Source organism: Sabethes cyaneus, chromosome 1 (genome assembly GCF_943734655.1).
Source record: "Sabethes cyaneus chromosome 1, idSabCyanKW18_F2, whole genome shotgun sequence".
In the NCBI taxonomy this organism is placed as follows: domain Eukaryota; kingdom Metazoa; phylum Arthropoda; class Insecta; order Diptera; family Culicidae; genus Sabethes; species Sabethes cyaneus.
In genome coordinates, this window is record NC_071353.1 from 46670455 (window position 1) to 46698422 (window position 27968).

At 38.9% G+C, this 27968-nt stretch overlaps 1 protein-coding gene across 1 annotated transcript; it reads left to right on the forward strand.

The window, feature by feature from the left end:
• On the forward strand, nt 1-27968 carry LOC128740624 (BCL2/adenovirus E1B 19 kDa protein-interacting protein 3). Its single transcript, XM_053836218.1, has 5 exons — nt 1-1019; nt 21809-22080; nt 25657-25733; nt 25817-25981; nt 26047-27968. Exons 1-5 carry the CDS (start codon nt 941-943, stop codon nt 26096-26098), a joined length of 645 nt encoding a protein of 214 aa, XP_053692193.1. The 5' UTR covers nt 1-940; the 3' UTR covers nt 26099-27968.

Here is a 27968-nt window from a genome sequence, read left to right on the forward strand (position 1 = left end):
TCGTGCTTTCGCGAGTCGCTAGGTTTCGTTGTAAACAGAGAAAACAGGGTTTTTTTCCTAGCGAGTTTTTACTTGTATTATGATTGCGCACTGAATTTGTTGCTATTGCAAACGACAAGTGAGAGTGTATGACGTGATCTGGAGCATTTTTCTTGATTTTATTTTGTTTTGTGTATAGTCTTCAAGCCGTATCAGAACAGAAAGCTCGAACTGGAGCGGTCTGGTTGACTGTTTTTGTGTTTTTACATACAGCACAGTACTAATGCGCAGCGAGGTGTCGACAGCTGGTAACTAAAACATTACTGCGAATAAATTTGCATTAGCGCATTGTCGTTCGGACTGTGAGGACGCAGGTCGTATCAAGAGTTTCAACGATAGAGGCAGTGTTTTTTGAATCTCCCATAAGTGTTATTTTGTAGTGTAATTGTCGATCCTGTAAATCGTTTCGAAGAGAACGCCATTTTAATACAATTTTATTGAGTGCGTGCGTACGTGTGATTAAAACAACGCCAACAAGGTTCCGTAAAATATCTCCTGAACTGTACATTTGACGTTGTACAAGGGGTTTCTGTTACCTGACTTTCGAAAAGAATTTGCAGTGAAACAAAGTAGCCAAGTGCATGAAAAGGAAACTGGATCGACGTAAACAGTTCTACAAAGAGGTGTGCGTTTTTTTACGAATTGCGCGTTGAGTAGCGCATCTGTGCCTGTGTTGGTGCTTTGTTTATAGACCGTTTCTCCTTCTGTTGAATTTCTTAACCTGGAGAGACAGCTGCGGAGGTTCCACGTACACTATTGAAATCTTTGTTTACAAATATAGCGAAGAGTAGCAAGGAAGGAGAATTGATTTTTCCATTGACTCGGTACACCAGCGCACAGAGAAATTTTCCTGTACGACAAACCGGGAACCATCCGTACATTCCAGACAAAGAACAAGAGAATGTTCAATTCTATCAATCTAACGAGTGGAACGGATAAAATGACAACGACGCCTAGAAAGAGTGAGGATCTGTTGGGAGGTAAGTGCAACAGAGTGATTTAGGATTTGTGATTGGAAGGCATGTTTACATTCACATTTGTTTAGTTAAATTGGACTTTTCCCTAATGAGTCAACGTAAAATAATGTACCTACTAGCAGATAGTCACGTTCACCTTTAAATGTTCATTATCAACTTCCATTCACCGATCATTTTTTCTATCCCCTTACCTCCTCGATTGAATGCACAGAGCCCACCAAATCGCATATTGCGACGCAATTTCACGCTGAAGCTGCGAAAACATGGCGGGCTTTGTTTATTTTCGCAAGCGGCATCTCTAACCGGCAGTTTTGCGAAACCAGTTTTCAAACTGGTTTTTCATTGTAATGAATTTTCTGTCTGCGTGTCGATTGTGAATCCATTTTATATGGGAAATGGCAAACTTTAAAGAATTCCGCGCTGCCAATAGCACTATCAATTGGCCAGGTCGACGTGGCTTGTCATAAAAAGATAGAGTAAGAATAAAAAAACAAATGGATACATAGTTTATAAAATAATTAAGTATTTCATTATCAAACCATTAAATTTATTTTTAATCTCGTTAGTTTACTTAAAAATGATTCATAAGTATGTAGCATTTTCAATTCATGTAAACTACTTTCTATCAAGGCAATTTCCAGAAAATTCGAAAACGGCATTGTAGAAAACTTCGATTCAACCAGTGAATTGTGTAGTAGCCTAGCCTGATAAACACACAGCTGCCCAGAATACATAGAGTGTAAACAGAAATGTGTGAACTACCACACGTATCGATATCAACAAAACAGTGAACATTCACCGACCTGCTGAACTCCGTACATGCGATAGGAATCGCTCAACACAGACTGTGCGAAAACGACTGTCAGTCGGAGGCATTTTATTTAACAGCGAAATTTGATTTCTGGCAAAACCAGTATTACAAAATGAGCATTATTTGGTTTCGACCTTGATTAGTATTTTGCTTTGCTGTATTAAAGTTAGCATACTTTGTAGCAAAAACAGACTTCTTTGTGTCGATCTGTCCATTGGAAAACCACAACACAACACACTACACTCAATGAATCGTAGTGTCAGCAGTCGTTCGATTTTAACACTGTATCAATTCATGCTCCATCTGGATTTTGCGAATCTGGTGGGGGCTTTAGATTGTATCTCTTAAAACACCAATGTTTGCTCTAGCAGATATACTTTTTAGCGCAATTACCACCAGTCCATCAAGTGACTGGAGCTGTAGTTGACCAAGCAGTAGAAGGTTCCATAGATTGTGTACTGCATGTCGTTGACATCGTTTTCTATTTTTGGTAGCGCAAATATGCGTCGTTGTGAACGGGAAGTGGCCGCGACAGATTGGGGCCCGAGAGAGAAGTGGAACCAAATAAAGCAAATCGTGCATATGTGTTTGGCATAATGAAAAGCGAGATGACGGCTAAGTTGCCGCTAGCAGCTAGATTCTCTTGTGTACAGGCGAGAGTGAGCATGACGTTTCGTGACAAAACCTGCCAGTCTAAAGAACTGATAGTTGAGCTGATAAGGTAGAGGTTTTTGCAATTCATTAATCGATTTTCCGTGATTGTGCATTTACGTTAATAGTACCTACGTGTGGGCTCGCTGACGTGTTATTGATTCTACGTTGTACGTATTTCAGTGGGATCGAAGACCGGTGGTAATATAATTATCGCGGTTTTAGCCTGTTTAAGCACAGGAAAGTTACTCAGAATTACTGAAACGTAGAATTAGAAAGTTCTGGCTTCTGTTGTTTGTTTTTAATGCAGAACTACGTTTTTGTTTTCTATATTGGGGTGCACTTGAGAAGTACGAGAAATGGGCCACCATAAGTGGTTATGATTTGAGTTCTTATAACTCAGCCATTTTCCAATGGATTTTAGAGATATTTGCATCAATCGATCAGAAATTTTTCTAAAAATTTCAACTATAAAGCTAATATAAAAATAATTTCGTAAACCACTATTGAATAAAGCATAAAAAAGTAGGCAGTGTCAAAAACGAACGAATCAGCCAATCACATGGAAGCACCCTTTTGCTTCCCAGGCCCGGTATGCGTACGACAATTTTAGACACCTGCGCTTTCGTTTACTTTAATTCTAAAATAAAGGACCGAACTTTTGCTTTCCAACAGGACAGGAGTTATTTATTACCAGTAAATCTGAACCAAATTGAAGTCTTGAAGGTAAACAATGTTGTAAAAATTTGAAACTACCCACGATTTTTGATGGATGTTATTATTTAAATATTGAACCTAGACGACTTGATGTCCTGGAAGTAAACAAGTTTTAAGAATGTAAAACTATCCTTTCAATTTCCCTACCCTTCCATCGATCTTATCATTTGAACAATAAATCTAGACAAAGTTGATGTCCTGAAAGCAAACCGTTGAAGAAAAGAACGCACCTACCTCTCCTCTTCAACCGATTATGTCGATATACTATAATAATATATTTTCTAAATTGAAGTCTTGTATAAAAATGTGGTAGATGGAATATTCAACATGTGTTATGAGGCACAAATTTTCAGTATTTATTTAAAGACTTTCAACCTGCGAGATTTTAAATAGCATTTTACATGTTAGTTGAAAGACAAGCGACATCAAACCAATATGATATTATAAATGGCGTTTTTAACTATCTTCGAATGAAATGATAAGAGTGATTTAGTTTTGTTAATGATAACCCAGATAAAGAAATTATTATTTATTATTATTATTTATTTATTTATTCATCAGGCCATCCAGGCCTTCATGCAGGGATGATTCCTCCTCAGAATAAAAAAAGAGAAGAGAAAAATTCACACTTTACTCAGTCGCGATTTATGTTGCTCCGTTTTGTTTGAACTTTTCTCTTTTTTTCTGATTGCGATTGCTCAGCAACCTGCTCATTGTGTTGAATGAAAAAAGTTGCACTTTTTGCACAATGAGTGAGGAAATGGCAAGCCTGCCCGTACTATCCCATATTATAGCCGTGTCCCTGGCGAGGAGTCATTCGTTCCTCTGACCAGTATACTTAACTATAGGGGGGACTTTTGCACTTTCAAGAGGCTCCAGTGGGTAAATTTAAAATTCAGCATGAGGGAAGGGTAAATGAGGGGGGCCTGAGAATAAACCCACGCTAAAGTCACTTAACATCGAATGTCTTGATTCTACTAAGATTCGAACCCACGACCACTCGCTTGTCAAAGCAGACTCGGTAACCTTGCGGCTACGAAGCCCCCAATTTCGAAATTCACAAAGAGTCAATTTCGCCTATCAGCAGCTTTGCCACAAAAATTGCTCTACATATATCTCTTCGTTTAGCCAGGGTATTCATGTCAAGCAAGCGGCAGCGCTCAACATATGTAGGTAATTCCAGTGGGTTTCTCCAAAGTAAATTTCTTAACGCATAGCGCAAGAACCGTGCTTTAAAAGCTTCGATCCTGTTTGAGCTGAGGCTTCTAATACGGAACGAACAAGGGAATAGCATAATGCTCGTAAACAGTACGGATCAGTAAATTCTTTGCGAGTCTTATAATAAACCCCAAATTTCTAGTCGCCTTTGAAACGACATGGGAATAGTGGTTCCTGAAGGACATTTGATCATCCTGAAGAACACCAAGATCCTTGACTACCGTTAATCTACTGAGTGGTTCACCAGATATAAAATAATTCCAGCGAATTGGGTTCTTTTTGCGTGAGAAAGAGATCACAGAGAACTTGAACACACTCAGGGTAAGCAAATTTTGAGCACACCAATCGCTAAAGTCGTCAAATGTCGCTGAAGTACGATGCAATCAGCTGTCGAGCGTACAACAAGGTAAAGCTTTAGATCGTCAGCATAAATTAAATATCGGCCTGATGGAATTATCTTACAGACGTCATGGGAAAATAATAAAAAAATGGTCTCAGATTACGTCCTTGTGGTACGCCCGACAAGTTCGTGAAGCATTGTGATTCATGACCGTCTATTTTTACAGATATAGTGCGGCCAATTAGGTATGATTTCAGCCATTCAATTAGGTTGAAAAAGGCTCCAAGACGATCGATTTTCGCCAATAGGATGAGGAGGTCTACGCGACCGAATGCTGCTTTTATATCTGTATACACGGCATCTACTTGAGCTCCGCTTTCGATAGTCCTAATGCAGTGCGAAGTAAACTGTGCTAAATTTGTCATAGTGGATCTGCCTGCAAAAAAAATCCATGTTGGTCTGTGGAAATGTATGCTTTAGCTTCTCGGAATAGCTCTCCACCAATTAGAATTTCAAACATCTTTGAGCCCACACAAAGAGACGTAATTCCTCGATAATTTGCTATGTTTTGTTTAACGCTTTTTTTTCGTAAATTGGAAACATAATCGTTTTTTTTCCAGCGCGTTGGGAATATCGCATTTTCAACGGAGTACAGAGGGCGTTTGCACAGTTTATTAACACTATTTACTGTTTAGCCAAAAGTCTCGTGTTTAATGACAAATATTTTATGCTTTGAATAAGTATTTTAAGCTAATAAACGTATATCGATCGTTAAATGGTGTGAAGACACCAGCCAGTGATCTAAAGTTACCTGTTGGTACAAGTCACTCAAAAATCTACAAAATGTGGTATCGCCGCCAATCACCAAAGGATGTGTGATTGTGACTTGGTGGTTTAATTCGTTATAGAACTACAAATTAGAAGAAATTGATATAAAACATGCAGGCATTTGGAAAGTATAATCTCGACCTCATCTAACAAAGTTATAAATTTTCGTAACAAACTGTGGAACATTTGAATAATGTCCTTTTTTTAAAACTCTATCGCCCATCATTAAAACCTTGTTTGATCATATTTTAATGCTAATAACAATTTGTTTACATTATGCTAGCTAATACGCCCTAATCGCGAATCGTTCCGGATATGATTGATGGTTATAAAATATGGAAATAAATATTTCGTCATATAATTGTTAAAAATGTGACGAATTAGTGATAAATTTAACAAACATCAATTAGCAACAAATAGGTTTTTGTTCCACACAAAATTTCAAATCATCTAAAAATCTTTATGGAACCCGTATTGAAAATTGGGGGAAAAATTAATGAAAACAAATAAATAAATTCATTCCAAAATTGATAGAAGTATGTTAGCCCAATAACATATATGATATATGTGCGCTTCATCGCCTAAGTATGGAATTCTCATTCCTATAAAAAATACGATATATAAACCCATCAAAATACATATTTACTACGTATTTCTCAACACTGTAAAGCACTGAGTTCTTGTTGCCAAAATATCAGATTATAATGAGTAATAAACATCCTGATGAAAAACTAGCAGAAATGCACAAGTTACACGCAAGGTTGCAACGGTTATTGATGCAAACAATGTTGCACGAGTAGTGATTACCAACCAGCCATTGTTGTTTCATTTTACTTGTTTACTTCGAAAAATCTCTTACGTCTCAAGTATGTTTTGTGATGGCAAAGGACCTACTTAAACAAAGGGCTGGTCCCTGTAAGTAGCAGTCTCTCTTATAGCGGACTTGTTTTCTGTCGTTATTTTTAATCTAGGGCAATGTATGCGATCATAACTTTCACGAAAATAAACATACAATTATGGGATCCCGTATTAGGATAAAATCGATTTGTTAAAAAATCTAGACGTACGGAAGCACACGCATACTTCTACCTTAGTTGAAAGATATTAAGTTTACAAAATACTGTTGAAGTTGAAACATCCCTGTATTTTTTTGAATTTAAACTTTGTTTATGAACGTTGTTTTGATAAACTTCTAAGTTTACGATCGAGTGAAATAACAGTACGTGGAATACTGGTTCAGGAGATTTTTTAAAGCGTAAGTCATTGGGATATGTTGGTTATTGATCTTGGAGAGAGTCTGAAACAAGAAACGATTTACAAATTTGATGTCCATTTGTAGACAGTTCAAGTTCGAGAGTAGAAAAACGATCCGTGCGGTGGAGGAGCCGATTTACAACACACTGTATTGTTGCAGCGGATTTGAACGGTCTTTTTACTTGGAAATTGAAATATATTAGCAAAGCAAATGGGAAGACCGGCTACAGGCTAATATAGGCATGGTATGTATGTCATTAATATGCTATTTGCTTTTTTATCGTCGTACACGCGTTTCGTTGGATGAATCAAATTTTAAACTGTTGAATAGAAAAGGTCTTAGAGCATGGGAAAAATTACAAAGAGGAAGAAAGACGGAGAAAAAGAGGAGACGTAATGTGATCTGTCTCAAACAGCACAGAAACAGCTGAAAGTTGAATTATTTAAGCAAACCATAGCTTGTTTTGAGCTTGCCACAGCTTACTTCTGGCGCTAGTTTGTACAGACGATCCAATATATACAATCCTTCGGTAAAGTAACAACGGAGCCTTTCGAAATCTGGTCTGCAAATCCCAATTAGGTAATAAACTTAATAAGAAGTGCTATGCCGGACTGGAAGAAGAGCTATGAATTGACAATAACGAACACTTCGATCAATAATGTTTTAATGGCAACTAATACCTAGACAAAAGAAAAATTGGTCGGTGTTAAATCAGACCGGATCAAGTCGCAAAATTTAAAAAAATGAGTTAAACGATGAAGAATTTTCTAAGCTACATTTTACCCTAATCAGACTACATAAATGTTGCAAACAGCCAGAGTTATGAGATGATTTCGAACGATTGTTAGGTATAAACCATACAGAGCAGCAAACTTTGAATGCGTTTTTCTCGAAATCAGAGTATTGTCACTTGGTTCGGTCTGACTTAACACCGACCAATTGCAGTTGAAACTAATCAAAATAATGGTCGCACTGGTCTAACCTTCCGACAAAAAACTACATGGTGTACAGCCCTAAGGGTTGAAATAGTAATGAATGACCAGCCCACAGATTATGCGTAGCTTGACATGTTTCAATAAGCTTACTTTAACTCGCTTGTGACCTTTAAAAGGGCCATTGGCTACAAATAACATTAAAGCCAAAGCACGTTTATCGCAAATATAGCGTGCCATTCGAATGTACTTCTCTTTTGACATGAACGGCAACAGGCACGTAAGTTAGCGGCGTCGATTCACTGTCTCTTGCTCCGAGAAGGTTTTACTAGTTTACTTTCACAACTTACCGTTTAACTTACATAGCAGAAAATATGGCACATTGTGTTCCATTTGCTTGATTAGTTCTCGAGTTATGAGGAAATTTGTATTTCATTTCTATGGGATCTCCCCTTCTTAAAGAAGACAAAGGTCCTAATTCACCATTGAAAAAAGATCCCGCCTCAAAAACCCTCACATGTCAAATTTGGTTCCATTTGCTTAATTAGTTCTCGAGTTGACGAAATTTGTGTTTCATTTGTAAAGGAGCCTTACCTATTAAAAGACGCATGGGTCTCTACACCATAAAAAACTGCCTACCTTCTTAAACCCCCTCATGCCACATTTTGTTCTATTTGCTTGACTAGAATTATGAGGAAATTTGTATTTTATTTGTATGGGAGCCCCCCCTCCTAAATATGGAGGAGTCTCAATTCACCATAGAAAAAATGCTTGCCTCCTGAAACTCCCACATACCAAATTTGGTTGCATTTGCTTGCAGTGATGTTAAAAACTCGAAATCTCAAAATACATCAAAAATCAAAATCAACTGTGAATCATGTCAACGTGATCCTATGCAGAAAAAATTCACGCGTGATTTTTTCCTGTTTTCATAGCAAGAAGCACAAAACTCACGCATATTTTTTCACGCTTGATCATATTCTGCTTTGCTTCAACTGCTACCCGGAGTTATACACCTATACATACAAATTCGTTGTTGAACAGCATAGGCATTCTCTCGTGCGATACGTAACTGTGGCTGAGCGTAAGAGAATGAATCTCTAAATAAATCGTAAAGTTAAACTAAAACACACATTTAAACTATATGTTTATCTTATTCTGATTAGGCTTTTTACTTTCTAGTTAAGAAAATGTCGATTCCCGCGAAGGAAAAATATAAATTCTGCCAATTTGTTTGCCATCTTCATTCATGAATGTGTGCTAGCTTTTTTCGCAGCTGATGTTTTCTCTGCCGGTTAATTCTCGTTAATTGTCTTTCGTTCTCTGGTTCGTTGTGTGAAATGCCAGCTGTGGAAGAAGTAAGCAAAATGCTCACAGCTGAATTTGGTTCACTTCGCATATAATAGCGAGAGAAATTCATATGTGAGTTCGGCGCTTCTGATCAAAGTTGAAATTTTTTGTGCTTGAAATCTCATTGAGTTGTTTGCTGCTATGAATTTTTCAACACTGTTTGCTTGAATAATTTTCGAGTTAAGAGGAAATTTGTGTTTCATTTGTATAGGAGCCCCCCACCCCCCTCTTACGTCCTCCGTAAAATTGCTCTCTTAACCCCTCCATAAAATTGCTGGTCATTTTATCTATCCATATAAATATATCCGACATATAAATTTTTCAGTTTCGTTCGGTGGTTTAGTAGTAATTACCATTTGAAATCTTTCATTCAAACGTTACACTTCTATTTTCGTTTTCACAAAGTGATACCCAGTCCCAGTATAGTAAACAAAGACGTAGCCTTTTTCATCAGATTTCAGTTTTATAGAGAAAAAAGAATGATCTAGCAGCCCCAAATCACCAAAAATACTATGGATAAAATTATTCCTTTTTTACCAATATTGTAGATAATAAATAACTTTCCAATTGCCCTATACACCACTAACGAGTTCTGTTTGGCTGATGCACTGTAATGAAAACTGCACTAACAAAGCGAAAAGAGCGTGCCAAGCCTGCTCACGCTGGTACGCAAGGAACGGAAAAGATATTCCTTTATGGAATTGAGACTGTAAATATGCTTACGGCAGATATTTGCATTTGCCGTATTTAGGTGAAAGTATTGTGGACTATTTTTGAAGGAGTACAAGCAGAGAGTGAACCATGAGTTGTGTGCAGGCGCATGAACCACGAGTTGTGGGCAGTATTTGGAGAGATTCCTATTGTACATCTGGTGAAAGTCGTCAGGCTACGATGGACCGGCCACGTTGCAAGGGTGACAGACGACTGTCCAGCGAAATATGTTCGCTTTAAGAACCCCGGTAGCGCCTGGAATAGAGGGGCCCAACGTACTAGATGCTTCGACCAGGTTGGAACCGACTTTGGAGTGTCGAGCCACTTAACGAATTGGAGAAGAGTAGTCTAGGATCGAGTACAATGGAGATAAGTTGTTGATATAGCAGAAGCCACACCGGCTCTATGCTGCTAATGGATGGAAGGATGAAACTTTGTGTGCAGAGTTTAAAGGTTCTGTCACCATCCATTGCCTCTACTCACTTCACACACAGTTCAAGATCTCAGATTTGGACCAGTGATCGGAAAATATCTGGCAAAACTAGATCGAGTTTCGAGACTCGTGAACGAGACGTTATTTGTTGCTTGTAGAGCTTATATTTGTATCAGTGTATCTGCAGTGCAACTAAAAGTAATCTCGCTGCTGACGTAAGCTGAATAAATTAGACTGAAAAGGTTTGTGAAGAGCTAGCCTGGAATCATATCTTGCTGATAGGTACCTCTGCACACGAATGAAGAACTGCCAATCTCTTGTTTACGAACCAGTCAGATGTGCCGCAGGGTGGTAACATAGGCCCTTTCTGTAATCATGTAGCTTAGGACCCACTTACTGATTGGAATGTAATAAGCCAAACAATCCAATCTTGTAATAAAACATTCAGTTCGATAATGGCCCTGGCTTTGCGAGACCGTCACAAACCGGCATTCTACCACGACAAAAAGGGGAAGCTTTGGGTATAAACGTCTTTAAGATTTGATTCTCCTTCATGGACACAGACTTCACCACCGGTTATTAGAGTACAGGACAATTACGGAGCTTAGTGCAATGATCTCACTGACTTCACAAGCACCGCCCAACCGAGATTCGAACACATGACGACTGGCTTGTTAGAACAGCATTGTACTTCGAAGTAAACTGGGCGGTAACTGTCGCGACATAGTCCTCCGAAAAACCGAAGGTTTTTAACTACGATATGAATACTAAGGCTTTACTTTTTTAGTGACCCTCTCTTACCTTATTTTCCGCTCTTTCCCCTTCACGTCTTGTCTCACTCTATTTGGATACTATAATCACATTCGTTTCATTACTCTCCTCTACCGCCCCGGTCGTCGATTGTAACAACTATCGTTATGAAAAATTAATTAAATGTCAAAACAAAACACGAGGTTGGTCTATTTTTCCTTCTGTCGTGAATCTTTAGGTATCAAAATTAAAAAATATTTTCATCGTTCTGTTTTATAAATCAACGGCTGATAGAGTTGAACTTCTACCTCCCGATTCTCGACGTCTTTCGGGTTACAGAGCGTTGCAATTGAAATCTATTGAACCTATTTTTAGCTAATTCACGGAGGCTGAAGCGTCCATTGATTGTGAGTTTGCTCTATTGATAACCTACGAACTGCAGGCAAATGAACGATTCGTTCCAGTTGACGTCGATACGGCTTTCTTACGAACAACGCCGCAATCGTTCCGCTCACTGGAGCGAAGCGGGGCGGAGGCATATCGTTGGTAATGGTTGTTTTTCAGTTTTGCTCTGAAAACAATTAAGATACTGTAAATAATAAGCCTGCCACAAAGAGTAAGTTGACCGTGGCTCACAAACAATGCACTAGGTTATGTGTGTCGCTGCAACGCTTCGCTTATCTACAGCAGGAAGAAAATCCTGTTTTGTTTATTCGAAAGATGACACTAGTAGCTGGTCCGTCGTGGACAACAACCCAGACAAGCTAGTAATCTTTAGCTAAACATCTTCAACGGAACTTTACCGCATCATGAAATAAAGACTAGCGCAAATATTTGAAACGTTTTCAGTCGCGAGTTCGCCGCAATAGTCATCGTTCTCTGTCTGAAAAGTCAACAAAGAATCCACTGTGAATGTCCTCATCTCATTTAACCCGAGGTAGCCGAGGTATTAATTATGTGAAACAACATCCCCTCACAGCTGTTACCGTTGAAGTGGTGGTAATAAAAAAATAACCTACCTACTACTACTGTTGTTTGATGCTGAAAATGACAAGGCAGATCCGATTAGCCGGGGAACGCAATTGAAATAAATCAGCCGGCCTAGCATTTCTAACGAGTAGTGAAGAAAGGAAAACTGGCCTTCAAGAAAAGTAGGATTTTTTCGCTCGCAACCCTTTGGTTTGGCAAAGCGTCTGCTTCCGGGGGCAGCAACGTGTAATTTAAAACTTTATGGCAGGGTAACAGATTTTAATCTCTTTCATTGAAAGACAACGAAAAAGAATATAGCCTGTAGTTGTAGACTTTTGCACTCATAGTTTTTTTATTTTTAGTTTTCGTCTGTAGTTTTGTATCGGTTAACCGCAAATTATCCCATTTTACGCAGTAAAACAGGTGTTTTTTCTATAATCCCTGACAAAAATTTTACTGATGAACGCTACTATAAATACCAATTATTCATTTGAGCCTCTGAGCAATTGTTTGCGACGTTCTGGGAATTTTAATTGAATCGTAACGTGCTCACAGCTGAGTAGCGTGAAAAGACGGATGTGCTGTGGGATTTTTGTTTTGTTTTGTTACTCTTACCTTGATTGATCATTCACAAACGTCTGAGGAAGAATTGATTCAGGGTAGTATCGGTGTGTGATAGCGATGCGGTTGATTGAAGGCGTGAAACTTCTGTTCTTATTTGTTAACGACGAATGCAACGAAGTCCAAACGATTTGACTAGGCTGCCCAAAGAAAAGATTCAATACATATTTTCCTGCGTTGCATTATTATATCGATTACCAAGTCCTTGAAACCCAGCTCGCACTTTACCCGTTTTGACCCGTCTGCTAACCTTCGGAGGAAACGCTACTTTTGTACGCTTGAGCGAGCAATGTTGAATCTTGTGCATTTTGCTTTGGCTTTATTTGTATGGTTACATTGACTTGAGTCATACAGGAAAATTAGTAAACAAACGCGTGTACGCTGTTTGATTGTAAATATTGTAGCACGAAGACACGCGCTGGCTGGGGTGTTATCTTGGTTCGTGTACAATTTGTTTGTTATCGTTTCGTTATCGAAGGCTTTTTGATAGTTCGAGCTAGATATGAATTTGCGGCAGTTTTATTTCTTAAAAAGGGTTTCATGGACTTCTTTGTAACTTTTTTGCTTTTTACAGAAATCTTGTTATAGAACTTGATTTTTATTGAAGTTCTCTTCAATTTTGTTCGCAACAAATGGTCTGTGAAAATGGCAAAATTCAAAAGAATTATCGATTGTTTTTCTACTTTTCTTTGGTCGTGATGTGCGCCGATAATATTTTAGGTAATATTCAATTGATATTCTATTTGAGTTTAAGTTCGAAACATCTTCAGGTCGGACTCGATTATCCGGGTAAAATTTTTTTTAAATAGGTTTTTACCATTAAAAAAATATTTTTTTTAACCCGGTAATCGAGTCCGACCTGTATTTGGCTAATACAGATCAATTAGCGTGCCTACTGCGTCCCAACGTATTAAAATCTTTATCTTTAAAATCTTGTTGTGAAATACAAAAGATCTGTTCAATCCACACGAGCAGATTGCTTGCCATACCCAGACCATCTTTCCAAAATCTTCTGTTTTGATGTATCGAATATCATGCTTGTCCTCCCAGTTGGCCTCGAGGTATGTTGCTGGCCTAATAAGCCAGTCGTCATATGTTCGAATCCTGACTGGGAGAGGCTGTTAGAGTCAATAGGATCGTAGTAACTGGCCCTGCAATTGTCCTGCACTCTATAACAGCTGGCTGCGAAGTCTGTCGTGTGAAAACAGAAGGCCAAGTTTCGATAACGGAATGAGCACCTAGGCTTTGCTCTGCTTTGCCATATCATGCTTGTCCCTTATGATGCGGTAAAAAATTATGGACTCAGAAGTGAACTTGAGTGCAATTTTACGTACGTTTCGTCGTCCATCAAAACACATCGAACAGAAATTTCCAGGAGAAGGTTATATAAGATCCGTCGCCTTTTCTTCGAGGAAATTTGCTGTGTATTTTTAATCATCATGTTGAATAATTAGTCACATAAATTGGTACGTAACGGTACGTCTAGGAAGCCATCTAATTGACATCGCCAAGATGGCTGATTACATGATAACCGATGTATGTGTATATGTGCATGTTGCGCCGTCTTGTGGAAAACACAGGTTGTTCAATTCCATATTCTCAATTGCTACCCTTCAAAGTGGATTATAATGTTTTTATACGACATTGTCAGCTGACATTGTACGACGAGTCAGCTGGCAGTCTTAAAGTTATCTGTAATAATTTGATCAGTTGTCACGACACGGTCCATCTTTTATTTGTTTGCAATAATCTGCCTCTTTTATGTATCTCGCTTAGACATGGCTAAGCACAAATCATCCATACGATTGTGATGAACGTGCTGCTCGAGTCACAAATGCCGATAGACAATGCTAAATTATCGTTCCAAAAGGCTATATTAATGGTCGACGAGCAGCTGTACAGATGTACTGCGGCAACCGTGGGCTATAGCTGTGTTCATCCGTCAGATCAGAGGGAGCTGCCTAGATGTCAGACATAGACATACTCGCCGGTTTCGGCTGGTTTGATCGTTCAGGCAGTATGCTGTGCTGACTCGCTATCGCACGACGTGATCGATTTATGAAAACTGAGGGTTTTATTTTATTTATAGGAGACGAGACCACTGCGACCAGCAATTAGCTCTATTATGGTATGCTCCATCCGTAATCTATGTGCACTGTTTGATATATTACCACTCAGGTCATCAATAAGCATCACTAATGCTATTCAAATGCAAGTCAATAAGCATTTAAGTTACCTTCAATGCTACTTAAATGCTATTTTGGCAAAATATACGGTTAGTTTACTGCTAATTTTCTTATAGTGCTGACAATGTTTATTTGCAGTTGATTACTGACACGAAGAATATGAATAGAATTTAGGATGCCAATTTACAACACCTATGCAGTCAAAAGCGAATATACAACAACGCGCAGTTTAAAATGCCAGATGGGCCAATAAGCTGTTAATTTGCCGCTTATGGTAATGCTTATTGGTTACCTGGGCAGTAATTCGGTCGTCAGCACTTACTATGCACAGTAATTCCAATTAGGCACAGCACTTCCTATGAAGTTAATTACATTAGTAAGTAAGTTAAATCCCAATAAGATTTTCAGTCCAAATATCCAAAGGCTCCAATGTTCCTTTACCGAGGGCTCTTAATCTGCGTTGCATTAACGCACCACACTCGCACAGTAGATGTGCTGATGTTTCAGTGTCATATCCGTAGAAGCGGCATGTATCTTCACTGAGGATGCCCGTCTTCGTGAAAAAACTATTTGCTCGGGCAGTGTCCTGTAAGCAATTTAGTTCTTTTTGGTTTAAGCTAAGTAGCTCCAGGCTTTTCTTACCACTAAGTATAACAAACTTCTTTGATTGCCGTAGTGCAGCTGCGGCAAGCCAATTTTACTTTATACTATTGATTTTTCAATCTTTGAATTCCATTTTCAGGGCACTTGATGAGACCCCGCAATAAGTTTCTGGACCAACAAAGTTAGTGGATAACCCTTTTCTTGCTGATGTATCGGCGTTCTCGTTTTCTTCTACTCCGCAGTGTCCTGGAACCCCGCTAACTGTCGAATAGAACGGATGCATTCCCATACTAATGTGGAACGATATATGGGTGAACATAGAGCATTCTGTGCTGCCTAGTTATCTGAGTAAATGCAGATATTTGCATATCTATAGGTATAGATAGAAATATCTAGGTTATCTGCCCGCAGGTAGATGCACAAGCATCCCAAAATCGCATACATTTTCGCTTGGATTGCTGTCGGCAAGTGTCCCATAGGTATTGTTCAGTTTAATCCTGGTTAAACTGAACAATACCTATGGGACATCAAGTTTAATTCCGGCTCCAGTATAACGGTTTATTTTTGAGCCGTCGGTATGAAAAATTACTGAGCCTGGATGCACTGAAAGGCCATCTTGTTCCCAGTTTGAGTATTTGAGCACGATGACTTTGTTAAGTTACCCTTCAGTAAATATTTGTGGGGGGCTCCGTAGCCGCAAGATTATCGAGTCTGCTTTGACAAGCGAGTGGTCGTGGGTTCGAATCTTAGTAGAATCAAGCCATTCGATGTCAAGTGACTTTAGCATGGGTTTATTCTCAGGCCCCTCCAATTACCCTTCCTTCATGTTGAATTCTATATTTATCCTCTGACGCCTCTTGACAGTGCAAATGTCCTTCCTATAGTTAAGTGTACTGGTCAGAGGTATGAATGAGTCCTTGCCAGGGACGGCTATAATATGGGATAGTACTGGCAGCGAGGAATATGTGGGTAAAGTAGATCAAGCATTGAAGGAAGGGTAAACCCCAATACACACAAGCACGCATAAAATTTAATAAGCATATCGCTCATTCAATGGCGATTATAACTGAAAAAAATGCAGTGCAGGTCATACAGCAAACACCCGGGCGATATCACAATAGATCAACGATACTGGTCGCAGTGATGAGTCCACACATGGAAAAAATATTTGTTGCGGTTTAATCACAATGCAGTTTTCTTTGCTACAGTTAGATATCAGTTGATGAAGCGGGAGGTGACTGTTCGTTCAACTGCTCTCTCTCTCTCTCTCTCTCTCTCTCTCTCTCTCTCTCTCTCTCTCTCTGAAATAAGAGATCTCCACTGTCGATGGTTATCCGCCATGGCTTTTCGCCGGAACAGGTTCGCGTCTACAGTCCAGATAGCGTTGTCTTCTACGCTGTTCTTGCGGATTCCAGTTGAGTGCTTCTCTGCAGATCTCGTTCGAATTTTTGTTGCTATCGGCCGTTGATGACATCGATGATGGAGTTCCTCATTGGATATCTAGTCTTCAGGCCACCAGACACGAATAATATATATCAGGAATTAATTAATAATAACCTGTTGTTTTTGCGTAGTCTCCGGTGAGACGCAGTATTCAGTTTCACAGGCATACAACAGTACGGATTTAGATTTTGAGTAGATTTTGAGCGCCAAATGTTTCGCATACCTGTAAATGCACCCCTGGTTTTCCTGATCCGTGTGGCTGTATCAGTCTTGATACCACCATCGGGCGTTGTTTGGCTACCAAGATATTGAGAGGCGTCCACTTGCTCAACTTGTCCTGGTATTGTGAAGTTGCTGGGATCCCGTCAGTGTCCACTACCATAGACTTTTGCTACACTACCAGTTTGACTACATTGACTGTAAGAATGCTGCCTGAGAGCTGTCGGAGAGGTCATCTAACTTGCTCTGCATATCGTTTCGACGTCGGTTAGGTCGAGGTCATTTAGGTGCTCCATTGTTGGAGGATTCCAAGGGAATCCTCGATTTGATCTATTGTCAATTGCTCCAACTAATATCTCATCCATAACGATGAGAAACAGAAGCGGTGATAAAATGCAACCCTGTCTAACGTCAGCAGTAACGCTATAGGGTCGAACAAGACGCCGATGTGCAAAGCCTTGCACGAGAATGCCTCGTAGTGAGTCGGTCAAACGCCTTTTTGAAGTCAACGAACACCAGTAGAAGATAGTCTTGGAATTCGTTGATCTGGTTCAATATAATGCGTAACGTTGTGATATGGTCTACGCATGATCGGTCAGCACAGAATCCACCTTGCTGTCGCCGGAGCGTAGCGTCGATCTTTTGCAGGATCCGGTTGAGGATTACCTTACAGAGTACTTTGAGAGCAATACGGAGCAACGTGGTGCCACAGTTACCGTATTATTCGTATTCATATGGGTCTTCTTGTTTGACCAATATGCCCTGCATTCAGTCTACTGGAAAAGATGCGGTTTCCAGTATATTACTGATGCGTCATCTGGGTTGACAAAGATGGGTCAGCTTTGAGAATCCCGGCTGAAATACAGTATATCCCTGGCACATTATTGGATTTTATTTATTTGCTAGAATTCATCTTATAGCTACTTCAATTTCGTCCAGTGATGACGCCTCAGAGTTGACACAATGTTGATTTGTTTGGTTGGCTCTAACATTTGCAACTCGGAAAAGTTGTTCAATATGTTCAGTTCATCGCTTAAGCTGTTCTGTACGGTCAATTAGTAGATGACCAGCTCTGTCCTTTAACGGCATCTTTGTATTCATCCTGGAACCACTAAGGCGGCGAGAAATATCGTACAACAAACGGATATCACCATTGGTGGTGGAGCTTTCCGCTCGTTCGGCTAGGAAGTTAGTCCAGGCTCTCTTGTTTGGCCTACAAGCTCGTTTAACAGACCTCACCACTTCGGCGTATCGTTAACGGGCAGCAGTCTTAGTCGATTTGGTTCGCGCTCGCTCAATGCCGGCTTTCGCCTCTCTCCGCTCGTCGATCTTCCTCCAAGTTTCATCCGAGATCCACTCTCTCCGGCCGCTGCGTGCGAGGGTTTCATCACTGGTCGTGATGAAGGCGTTCTTGATGCCGGTTCATTGCTCTTCGATGGTTCCACCAGGTGGCAACTACGAGGCTCGGGATTCAAGTTGTTCAACAAAGGCCCTTTTCACCTCAGGATTCTCCAATCGGTGGACGTCGTAGCGGCACCCAACTTTCTCCTCCTGTCGTTGAACACGTGCGACGCGCAAACGTATTTAAGCGATAACAAGATAATGGTCGGATGCCATATCAGCACTGCGTTTGTTGCGTATATCAAGAAGGCTCCTTCGCCATTTTCGGTTGATGCAGATGTAGTCGATTTGGTTTTCTGTTCGGCCGTCGTGGAAAACCCACGAGACTTTATGTGCTGGTCTACGGGGTATGAGCGATCGACCAATGACCATGTTGTTATTACCACAATATTCTGAAAACAGTTTTCGCTCATCTCTCCTAGGGCATGGCGTCGCATGACTTTTTCTCTTGTTCATTTTTTCTTTCTCTCTATCTTCCCTGTTTCATAACCCTTCTTCCCTCATACACTGATCTGAACTACAAGCTCACCCAAAACGACCAGCCATTACTAGTAGGGATTACCTACGAATGGCCGAAACACAAATGGCCGAGTCACGAATGGCCGAAACACAAATGGCCGAAATCACAAATGGCATAATATATCTAATGACCGAATCACGAATGGCCGAATCACAAAAGGCCGAACGTCATATCCGGCCGAAAATATTCACGGCCTTCAACCTGCAAAAACGTGGGATACATGCTGTCCTACACGGTAAATAGCTCTCGCATTATAATGAACGAAGTTCATTTGCGCTTAGGGGAACAAAGAACTATCAATCATCTTTACTCTATAGTAAATAGTCGTGTAGTTTGTTTTATATTTGTTTAAAGTTATTTGTTAACTAGTTGACAATTCATGTTTTTTATTGAATAGTTATTTAGGCCTTCCGAAAAAATTTGTCCTTTCGTAATTCGGCTTTCTGTGACTGCTGTTGAAATTCGGCCATTTGGATTTCGGCCATTCGTGATTCGGCCATTTGTGTTTCGACCATTCGGTACCAGCCCCCTAGTAGATAGTTTGGTGCAAGTCTCCCTGATTTTTGACACTCATTTCTTAAAGACTATTCAGTTGTATGTCGCAGCGAGAATTTTGAAATTCAATAAGCTTCTACAGATAGATTTTGTCACCGAGGGGAGTGCGTTTCATGTTCATCATCGCTAACTAATGAAACCTAAAACATTGCACTTGATTCTTTGATCAACAGTATCGCTAGTCATCGACTAATCCTGTATGATGTACGGTGCATCTATATTATTTGTTGTGCACTTGATGCACTTGAATTCAAACGCGCAATGACCTGACGGTCAAGAGCGCTACCACGGGAGGTGAAGGTGGCGGTCGTTGGTTATTGTGACTGGCAATCTATTTATATTGCTTGAAGTTTTCTTTTTTTTTCGTCCATCCTAGACAAGACGTTTGTCGTGATTATAGCGCAGGGCTTCCCCAACATCTGAATTAATGGTAGTTGATAGAAATGTGTATTTCGGTCAGGCAGTGTCGCGCGGTACATAAATATATCTTCTTTTAGGTCGTCAGCTGTTTTTTGTTTTTATACTATTACTCGGCGTAGATTTTATGTGTGTCCATGGATACATATGTAGCGTCGTCAGTTTAATAGGAAAAGAATGTATAGTGGTTTCACTATTTGATAGATGCGGAAGTAAATCTGTTATAAGAATGTTTGTGGATTTCAAACCCATGGCAGTGTTAATTGCTCAATTGTACGAAATTTGGCGGACACAATTCTTTCCCAGATTTCAATTGGTTTACATCACAAGTCGTTTGTTAGTTTTCTTCAAATCGAAGCATGTGTTCTCAGCAATGATTTTAATGCTGACGCCACTGCTAATAATCATTTGTCGACAGACTATATTTGCGTCGTTATTTTAATATCAACGAACTCATTGGATTGAACCTCGATCACGCTCGCAGTTGTCTGAAATAGCGATCAGTTCACATGACGTACTGATGGCTTATCAATTGTGGGATGAATACTCCCATGCTAATACAAGTTTCACGACCGTTAGCTTTTTGTTTTGCTTTGTGAGGTTTGCTGTAAACTTTTGTTATCACAATTCATTGAAGAAGAAAATTCCGCCCCCTAAGCAAGTTATTTGTTAGATCTTATTGTGTTCGTAGAGGAACTACATACTTCCGTAACAATGAACAGCTGCGCTACACAATTGACTATAGTCAACACTCGTATAGAAAAATCTGATTATCCAGTAAAATGATTCTTAAAAATAAGAAAATCAAATTCGTTTTTACACTAATTCTAGCGTAGCAATGTGAAGCTCCCTAAAAGAGGGTAGAGAAGTTTTACGGTAAATTCCATTACAGAAATTAATCTTGAGAAATTAATGTGTTTTGAAGTTTGTAACATGCAACTCAAATTAAAGTATATCCCAATTACTAAGCTGAGCAAAGTTGTTGCACGTGCTTCTTTATTTGTTATTTGTTAAGATATAGAGTGAAATTATGAGCTTTATGAGGAAACTTTACAGCTAACAATCTTTACAAGCTCGTGTTTGTCTGTTTAATGTCTCTAAAGCGATTAATACATACATTACATATTATGCAATTGTCTGGTACGTGATCTCTCCGACTCCATCTAAGTGAAGTGTTACATCACGTATTGAAATGCTTAGATAATGACTTGTACAGTATACGTAAGAAAAACTTCAAAATTCTAAGAAGAAAAAAAACAAATAAAAGCGATAAGCCGTTGCTTACACAGAATTTAATTGTTTTCTATCCACAAAAAACGTCACTAAATATCAATTAAAAAAATCAATTTATCACGTCCGATCAATTATTATTGTAATGACATTAGCTAGTACATCAGTTAATTAAAGGAAGTCCTACTATCAATAAATTGCCAATCAGTCTAGTATTAAAACCATAAATGATCTTCGTTGCTCAGCACACGATACAAACTGCGTTACCGTGGACAGCCTGCAACGAGGAAGCTGATTAGCGAATATTTTGTCGCAAGATGCGACCAGTATGCAAATTAAGTATCCAACGTTGTTTTATCGCTTAGTCAACCTACGTGCATATGTGGGGGCAAGTCTGCTGCCGTGCGAATAGCAATTTCGACGACGCGCCGAACGACTGGCGGTCGACTATCCGGTTTTGCAGTTAAGCTGTCGGCAGCAGCACGTCCTTGACTTTGCGAAATATAAACAAAGTTTAATCAACTAATAACGCGAGCTTCCTACAGCTAGCTTGTCTTTTATTTTTAGAGCTCAAAAAAATCAACTGTAATCGGCGACGCAATTAACTCTCTCAAATGTTGCTACAATTTCAGAATCATGGATTGAACTGTCATCGAACACGAACACATGCCCCAAGAGTCCCGATCGGACCACCCCACTGCCATTTACCTCGGTGGAAGAATATTTGAGACTGTTACGGGAAGCCCAGCGGGAATCGAAAGAATCGAGCCGAGTGACTTCGCTGACCAGTTCGCGGCGGGATTCGCCCCGCGGTAGTCCAAAATCACCTCCCAATAGTCCAAACACGGAACTTGCCACCACCGAGGAAGAGCTAAGGGGTGTTTACATCAACTATCTCAACCGGGTGAGTACATCGCGGCAGCGCTGTCGGCGAAGTGTGCCCTTGATGGCCACCAGGTCTGTTCGTTTAGAGTTAGTTGATCGGAATGATTTTTGTTTTCATAATTTTAGCAGCTGCCTGGTTGGGACTTTTTATATCAAATGACGGGAAAAAATTCTACTCGACCTTCTGCGATTCGACTGAATATTTACAGCTCTATTTACTGTGCTTAAATTTGGTATTTGACATTGGTAGTTTTCAAAAGTTGCCTACTTTAAAAGACGCAAGGGGCTTCGAAATAAGTTCAATGATAATTCCTCTTCATTCATCACGGCGTGCTTATTAGTGTAAAAAATCATCAACCACCATGTCATGCGTTCGAGAACAAATTGAATTTGCTTTCTTGGGAAAGTAATTTTGTTTAGTAGTTTTTGATTTAGAAGTCACTTTGGTAACATAACATATACTTCCACTTAAAAAGCATTTGTATTGAGGTTTTGACAGAGTTTATAATTAGTTAATTTCTAACAGCTTTGCTCTTCTGAGGTATTTTACAGTCTTTAACCGATCTACAGTTAACAGTACAGTTAACGAGCTTTGGCAGCTTGTAAGCTTCCATGATGATGGTAGCACTCTTTTGCACTCCCGCCCTTCGTATAGCGCACCTTCTAGCGATGTTTAGCAATAAGTTTGATAGCTTGCTTCAAAACGTGTAACTCAATCTCATTCACTATCCAGACGTTGGATGTGAAACTGACACGGATGGCACAAGCTTCTACCTTAACCCATTTCTGCTAACTGAGTCATACGCTGCCTTGAAGTTTATGAACAAATGATGTATCTCTGTAGTAGTTTATCGTAGATCTGTCATAAGGGGCATTCATCTTCTATACTACACTACTATTCGCTTACAGCAATTCCTTGCGATGCTGCATTACACAAAATGCCAAGGTTTAGTTTTTGATACGTTTCCCGTTTCCCCTGCCTTTGCATCTAAGAAGATTTTTTCACTTTTCAAGTAGGTCAGTTAAGTTTGCAACAATCGTCCTATTTCGTTTGCATAGATTTGTACCGATTATTCCTTTCCGTATTAATTACTAGATGGAGCACTCGACCTGTTCGTATTCATCCAACTTCAAACTCTCATTGAGTCTGTGCCAAGAATACTGTGAGTCTATGCACTAAAATGTCAACCAATTTCTATTCCCGAACTCTGTTTGACCCATGTAGGAACCCCTCCTGCTCAAACTTAGGATTTAGGTTGGTTTCTAAACATTACACAGTGAGGATTTTTTTGAAAAGAAGTATCTCCAAATGCCGCTGGGCTACATTCAATGTTTTGATATCACAAGAAAGGCATTTTTATGAAGATTCCAATCAGGTGGTCCTTTTTACAGCATGTGTCTGATCCTATAGCAGTTTTGGCCAAATGAAGGGGATTTTACCCTACTTTTCTAGGAGTACAGAGATGTATTGATCAATGACTCTGGAGCCCGCTTGAATAAAACCGATCCTTTTTCGCCACAAGATAGTTAATTTAGATTCCGAAGGCAGGGTATTGGATCGCGGCAAAATTTATCATTTTACCATAATTTTCTCATTTCACGTTGCCCAATTAAGGTAGCGTGATCTTTATTTGACCAAAGCTAACAAAGCTAAGCAAGAAACAAACAGGTGTTGGGAACAAACACCAAACTGTTCGAATGCATATTCAAATAACATTCTTTTGGTGAAAAGAGGTTTAATTTATCCCTGCGGAAATCAGAAATATATTCACGTTTATTTATAATCGGTGATAAAACTAGGTTAAAATACCTTTTTTTTACCAAAACAACAAAAAAACAACAATGTCTTGTAAACAAATACTATGTAGTCAGATCCCTCTTGAACATAGCTTATTTATGGCGAATAAAGATTATTTTATCCCAGCGGAATCCAGAGATATGACACTTTACATCTCTGCCAGTTGAGAAAAGAAGGTTAAAATGCCCTTCTTTTGGCAAAAACTACTGGAAACAGATGCGTACCGTAAGCAAGCATCACACCATTGGAATTGTTATAAAAATATCTTTCTTTTAATATCAACAGATTGATCCTAGCTCAGCGACTTTTTTTCGAAAAAATTCCCATTGTGCATTGCTTTGAAATGCAAAAGTTACCTTTTTCTCAATTAGGGTACCTATTATAGAAATAGAAAATGCTATGTTAGTGGCCAGGTAAACAAATGTAACACTGGAACGTCGTTCCATTGCGAAGTTTTTTCTTGCTGTATGGACATGCGACTGCGACCAGTATTTTGATATACTGTGAGCTATCATCTAGACGTTTTCTTGTATTCCGCACTTCGTTCTTTATGGTATCGTTATTGAGTAAGCACTGCGACCAGTATTTTGATATACTGTGAGTTATCATCTAGCTAGACGTTTTTCTGTATTCCGCACTTCGTTCTTTGCGGTATCGTTATTGAGTAAGCAAATTGCTTAAATATTATTCGTGTTTGAATGTCGATATTTTTAACTATTCATGTTTTACTAGTTTTGAATACAGCCAGGGAGTAGTAGTAGTAGTAGTAGTAGGGGAAAGCCACCATCAGTTCAAGGACTTGCCAATGTATGTGGGTAGAATTACAGTAGATTCAAATTTGACTATCAAATGAATTTCACACTAATGCTGTTACAGAAGGGCCAAAAGGGATTGGGCGGACCCACCCACAGTTTTGAATACAGCCAGGGAGCGCCGAAACTAGTTGTAGGGTCATGTAAGTCACATGCCACACGATTTTGTCGAGTAACTCGACTAAGTCGACCGCTAAAAAATTTTTTCGTGATAATTATCGGATGGCCTGGTTCTGTCAAGATTTAATTCCACGACCAATCATTCGTCAAAGTAGAGTCGGCAACCTTGTAGTGAAAGAAACCTTTCTAAAGATGGAAAGTTTAGGCTAAAATAAATCGAAACTGTAAATCAAGACACAGTTCCCAGCCCGATCCGTCGTTATAATTAAATCATTTGTTCAAGTGTAGTGACATTATTGATCTCTCGATTAAGATCGAACACATCAGTATCGCTAAACAGCTTGTATCAAAGTTTATCGAAGCACATAAATAAAACTTCCCACTAACCTTTATGAAACTTGCCATCTTAACCCATTACGTTCTAGCACATGAAATTTAATAGTTGATTTCAATATGCGTCAGGTCATAATAGGTTAATAACAATAAAGTAATTTACTAGTATCAATAAAAGTCTCTTCCACAATTGCATATGTGTTCAAATCTAATCAAAATGAGCAACTAAACTACAAATCCAACCATGTTTTCTTTTTTTTTGTACATGTGAGCATGTCTTGATTCCATTGAAGCAGTGCCACTGCCCTGTTTTGTTTACAATTTGAGAGGAACCTTTTCCAAACGAGGTTAATGACAGCTGATGCTGATGGATAAAGCGGCTAATAATCGGATGAAAATTTTTGAAGTTTAGTTTACTGTTCGTAACCATGCGATAGCTGCTTACCATGGGGATGTGGAAGATACAAAACATTTGCATTTGTAATTTCAGTTGAATTTGTTGTACTGATAGATATGTTTATTTTTCCAACAGGAAGGAAAACCTACCGCTCAGAGAGATAACGACTGGATGTGGGAATGGAGCAGTCGGCCGGACCAACTGTCACCATCGTAAGAGCATGTTTTTACTGTTTACTTAAAAAATCAACAATAATTAAACTATTTATTTCATTTTGCCCCAATGCTTCCCGTAGAAACTGGAAATTTGATCATCCCAAACAAAGAATCCGCAGGGTTCAGCAAGGAGGTTACTCGATGCGGTTGGCACGGGTAGGCAAAAATTCCCTTTTTTCGCGTGAAGTTCTCTACTCCCTTGTACTGACCAATGTATTGTCGCTTTTGCTGGGCGCAGGAATTGGGTACGCTCTAGAAACTGCAATAGTGAGCTAAGCTGTAATGTACTGTTTCTTTTTTCCCTTTTTAGCGCATGGCTGCACAAACGAGGACTGCTGTTTACCAGAATTTCGATTGAATAATCTGCAAACAGAGAACAATTTCCTGATGACAGATTGCAATATTTTAAGTTATGTCATGAATACGCTGTTGTAATTTAGAGTCATCATTCAGCATTACGATCTAGTGTCAAATCAGTGGAGCGAGAATTGGCAGATTAACTTTGCCATGATATGGATCTTTTTAACGAAAAGAAAACTTTAATTCAAAGACATCACTTGTACACCGACACGATAAAAAGGGCTAAGTTGTTCTTGTGATCGTGTTTGGACAAAAACTAGGACTGCTAGGACAAAAATGGAAACTCAGGAAATTATTAAATACCAAAATTTTGAAAAGGTTAGACTAATGGTTTGCAGGATTTAAAACTAGGCAATGAAAAAAGTTGAGCAAAGAGTCGCTTTGAATACGACGACGCTATGTAGTTTCCAATTTTACGTGAATTTGCTAGTGCTAAAGACGATTCCTGTAAATAAATTTATTTTATTTACTGCTGTTTCGTTAGTCAAAATTACAAATCTGTATCGGAGATATCTATATTCTCGAATTATTGGTTTGCTGCTGTAAAGCAAAACACATAGCTATCGGAACCATACATACAACTGTTTTAGTTATTAAATTTTGTTATTTTTATTTACGCACTTTCGTCGCAGTGTCATTTTTGTTTCAAAATACTTACACCTGGACAGTTATGCTTGAAGTTTATATAATTTGACATGATAATTTGCTTATCATAATCAAAGTGATAAAGAGCAGTAATGCAAGGCAAAACACATTTGTTGCAAGTCATTTTTTTTATCGATTATAGCACCATCAAAGTGAACGAAAAATGAGAATTTTGTAAAAAGATATTTCCAGCCCCTTAGACTATGACTAACATTTGCTATAACTATAACCGGTCTTCTTTGAATTAGGATGATAGACTTACCTAGTTTGAATAACAATAACGAAATCATGTGATTTTCAAAATTGCGGCCGACCTAGTATGCATATACCACAAACAAAAGTAAACGAGTAATTCTTCGGAGCTGCTGAAGGAATTCTGCTTGTATTTTTGCAAATAATGAAGACGAATATTTTTACTTTAGATATTATTATTTAATGCCATTTTCATTTAAACTGCTCTAGGAATATTTTGTTTTGCTTTGATTTCCTAATACTTTAGGTTTTATTCACATGTTTATTTTTTATGTTGGTTGCAAATGCATAGTAGCATAGCAGTTGTTGATGTGCTGATATGACTGATGCCATTTTATACAGAACTTTGCCATCTTAGTTCTGTTTGAAATAGCTATTCAATGTTCATAGGGGCACTATGAATAGTAGTGTTCGGTAGCAATCGAGCTGCAGAGATTATTAGGTTCGGAGGTCGGTTTTGAAGATTAAAATAAGTGCAAATGATTAATAAAGAATTCGTTTATGACGACCTAGCTTGAAACTGAGCGAACGAGTGGTACCCATTTGCTCTGTTTGAAAGCACTTTGTGCGAAACTATACGAGCTAGGCTTCAAACGAATTCATTATAAGTTGGATCTTTTATATGCTCAAGGCGCCATCTAATAGCTTCATATTCCAATTCCCAGATGGAGCTTTTTCTATAGTTTATCTCACGTATGACTAAAATATAACGTCTATCATCAGTAGAGTAATAAGGGTACACGAATGTGTTTGGAAATAAATTATGCATTTCGGCATTTTGTTTAAAACCTACTATTGTCTCGCTCACTTTGACATGATAGTGTAAGCAATTAATCTGAATTTGATGTCTTATTGGCTTTTCTGTACTAGGTAAACAAACAGTATAAATATTCAAATATTACAATTATTTTTCAAATTAAACTAGTAAACTAGAAGTTATTTTTACATACATCCATAATGTGAAATAAATTAACT

Coding starts and splice junctions, on each gene's coding strand:
- LOC128740624 (XM_053836218.1), top strand. CDS start 941: ATGTTCAATTCTATCAATCTAACGAGTGGAACGGATAAAATGACAACG. Junction 1,020..21,808: donor GAGTGAGGATCTGTTGGGAG/GTAAGTGCAACA, acceptor CTACAATTTCAG/AATCATGGATTGAACTGTCA. Junction 25,982..26,046: donor TTGCTGGGCGCAGGAATTGG/GTACGCTCTAGA, acceptor TTCCCTTTTTAG/CGCATGGCTGCACAAACGAG.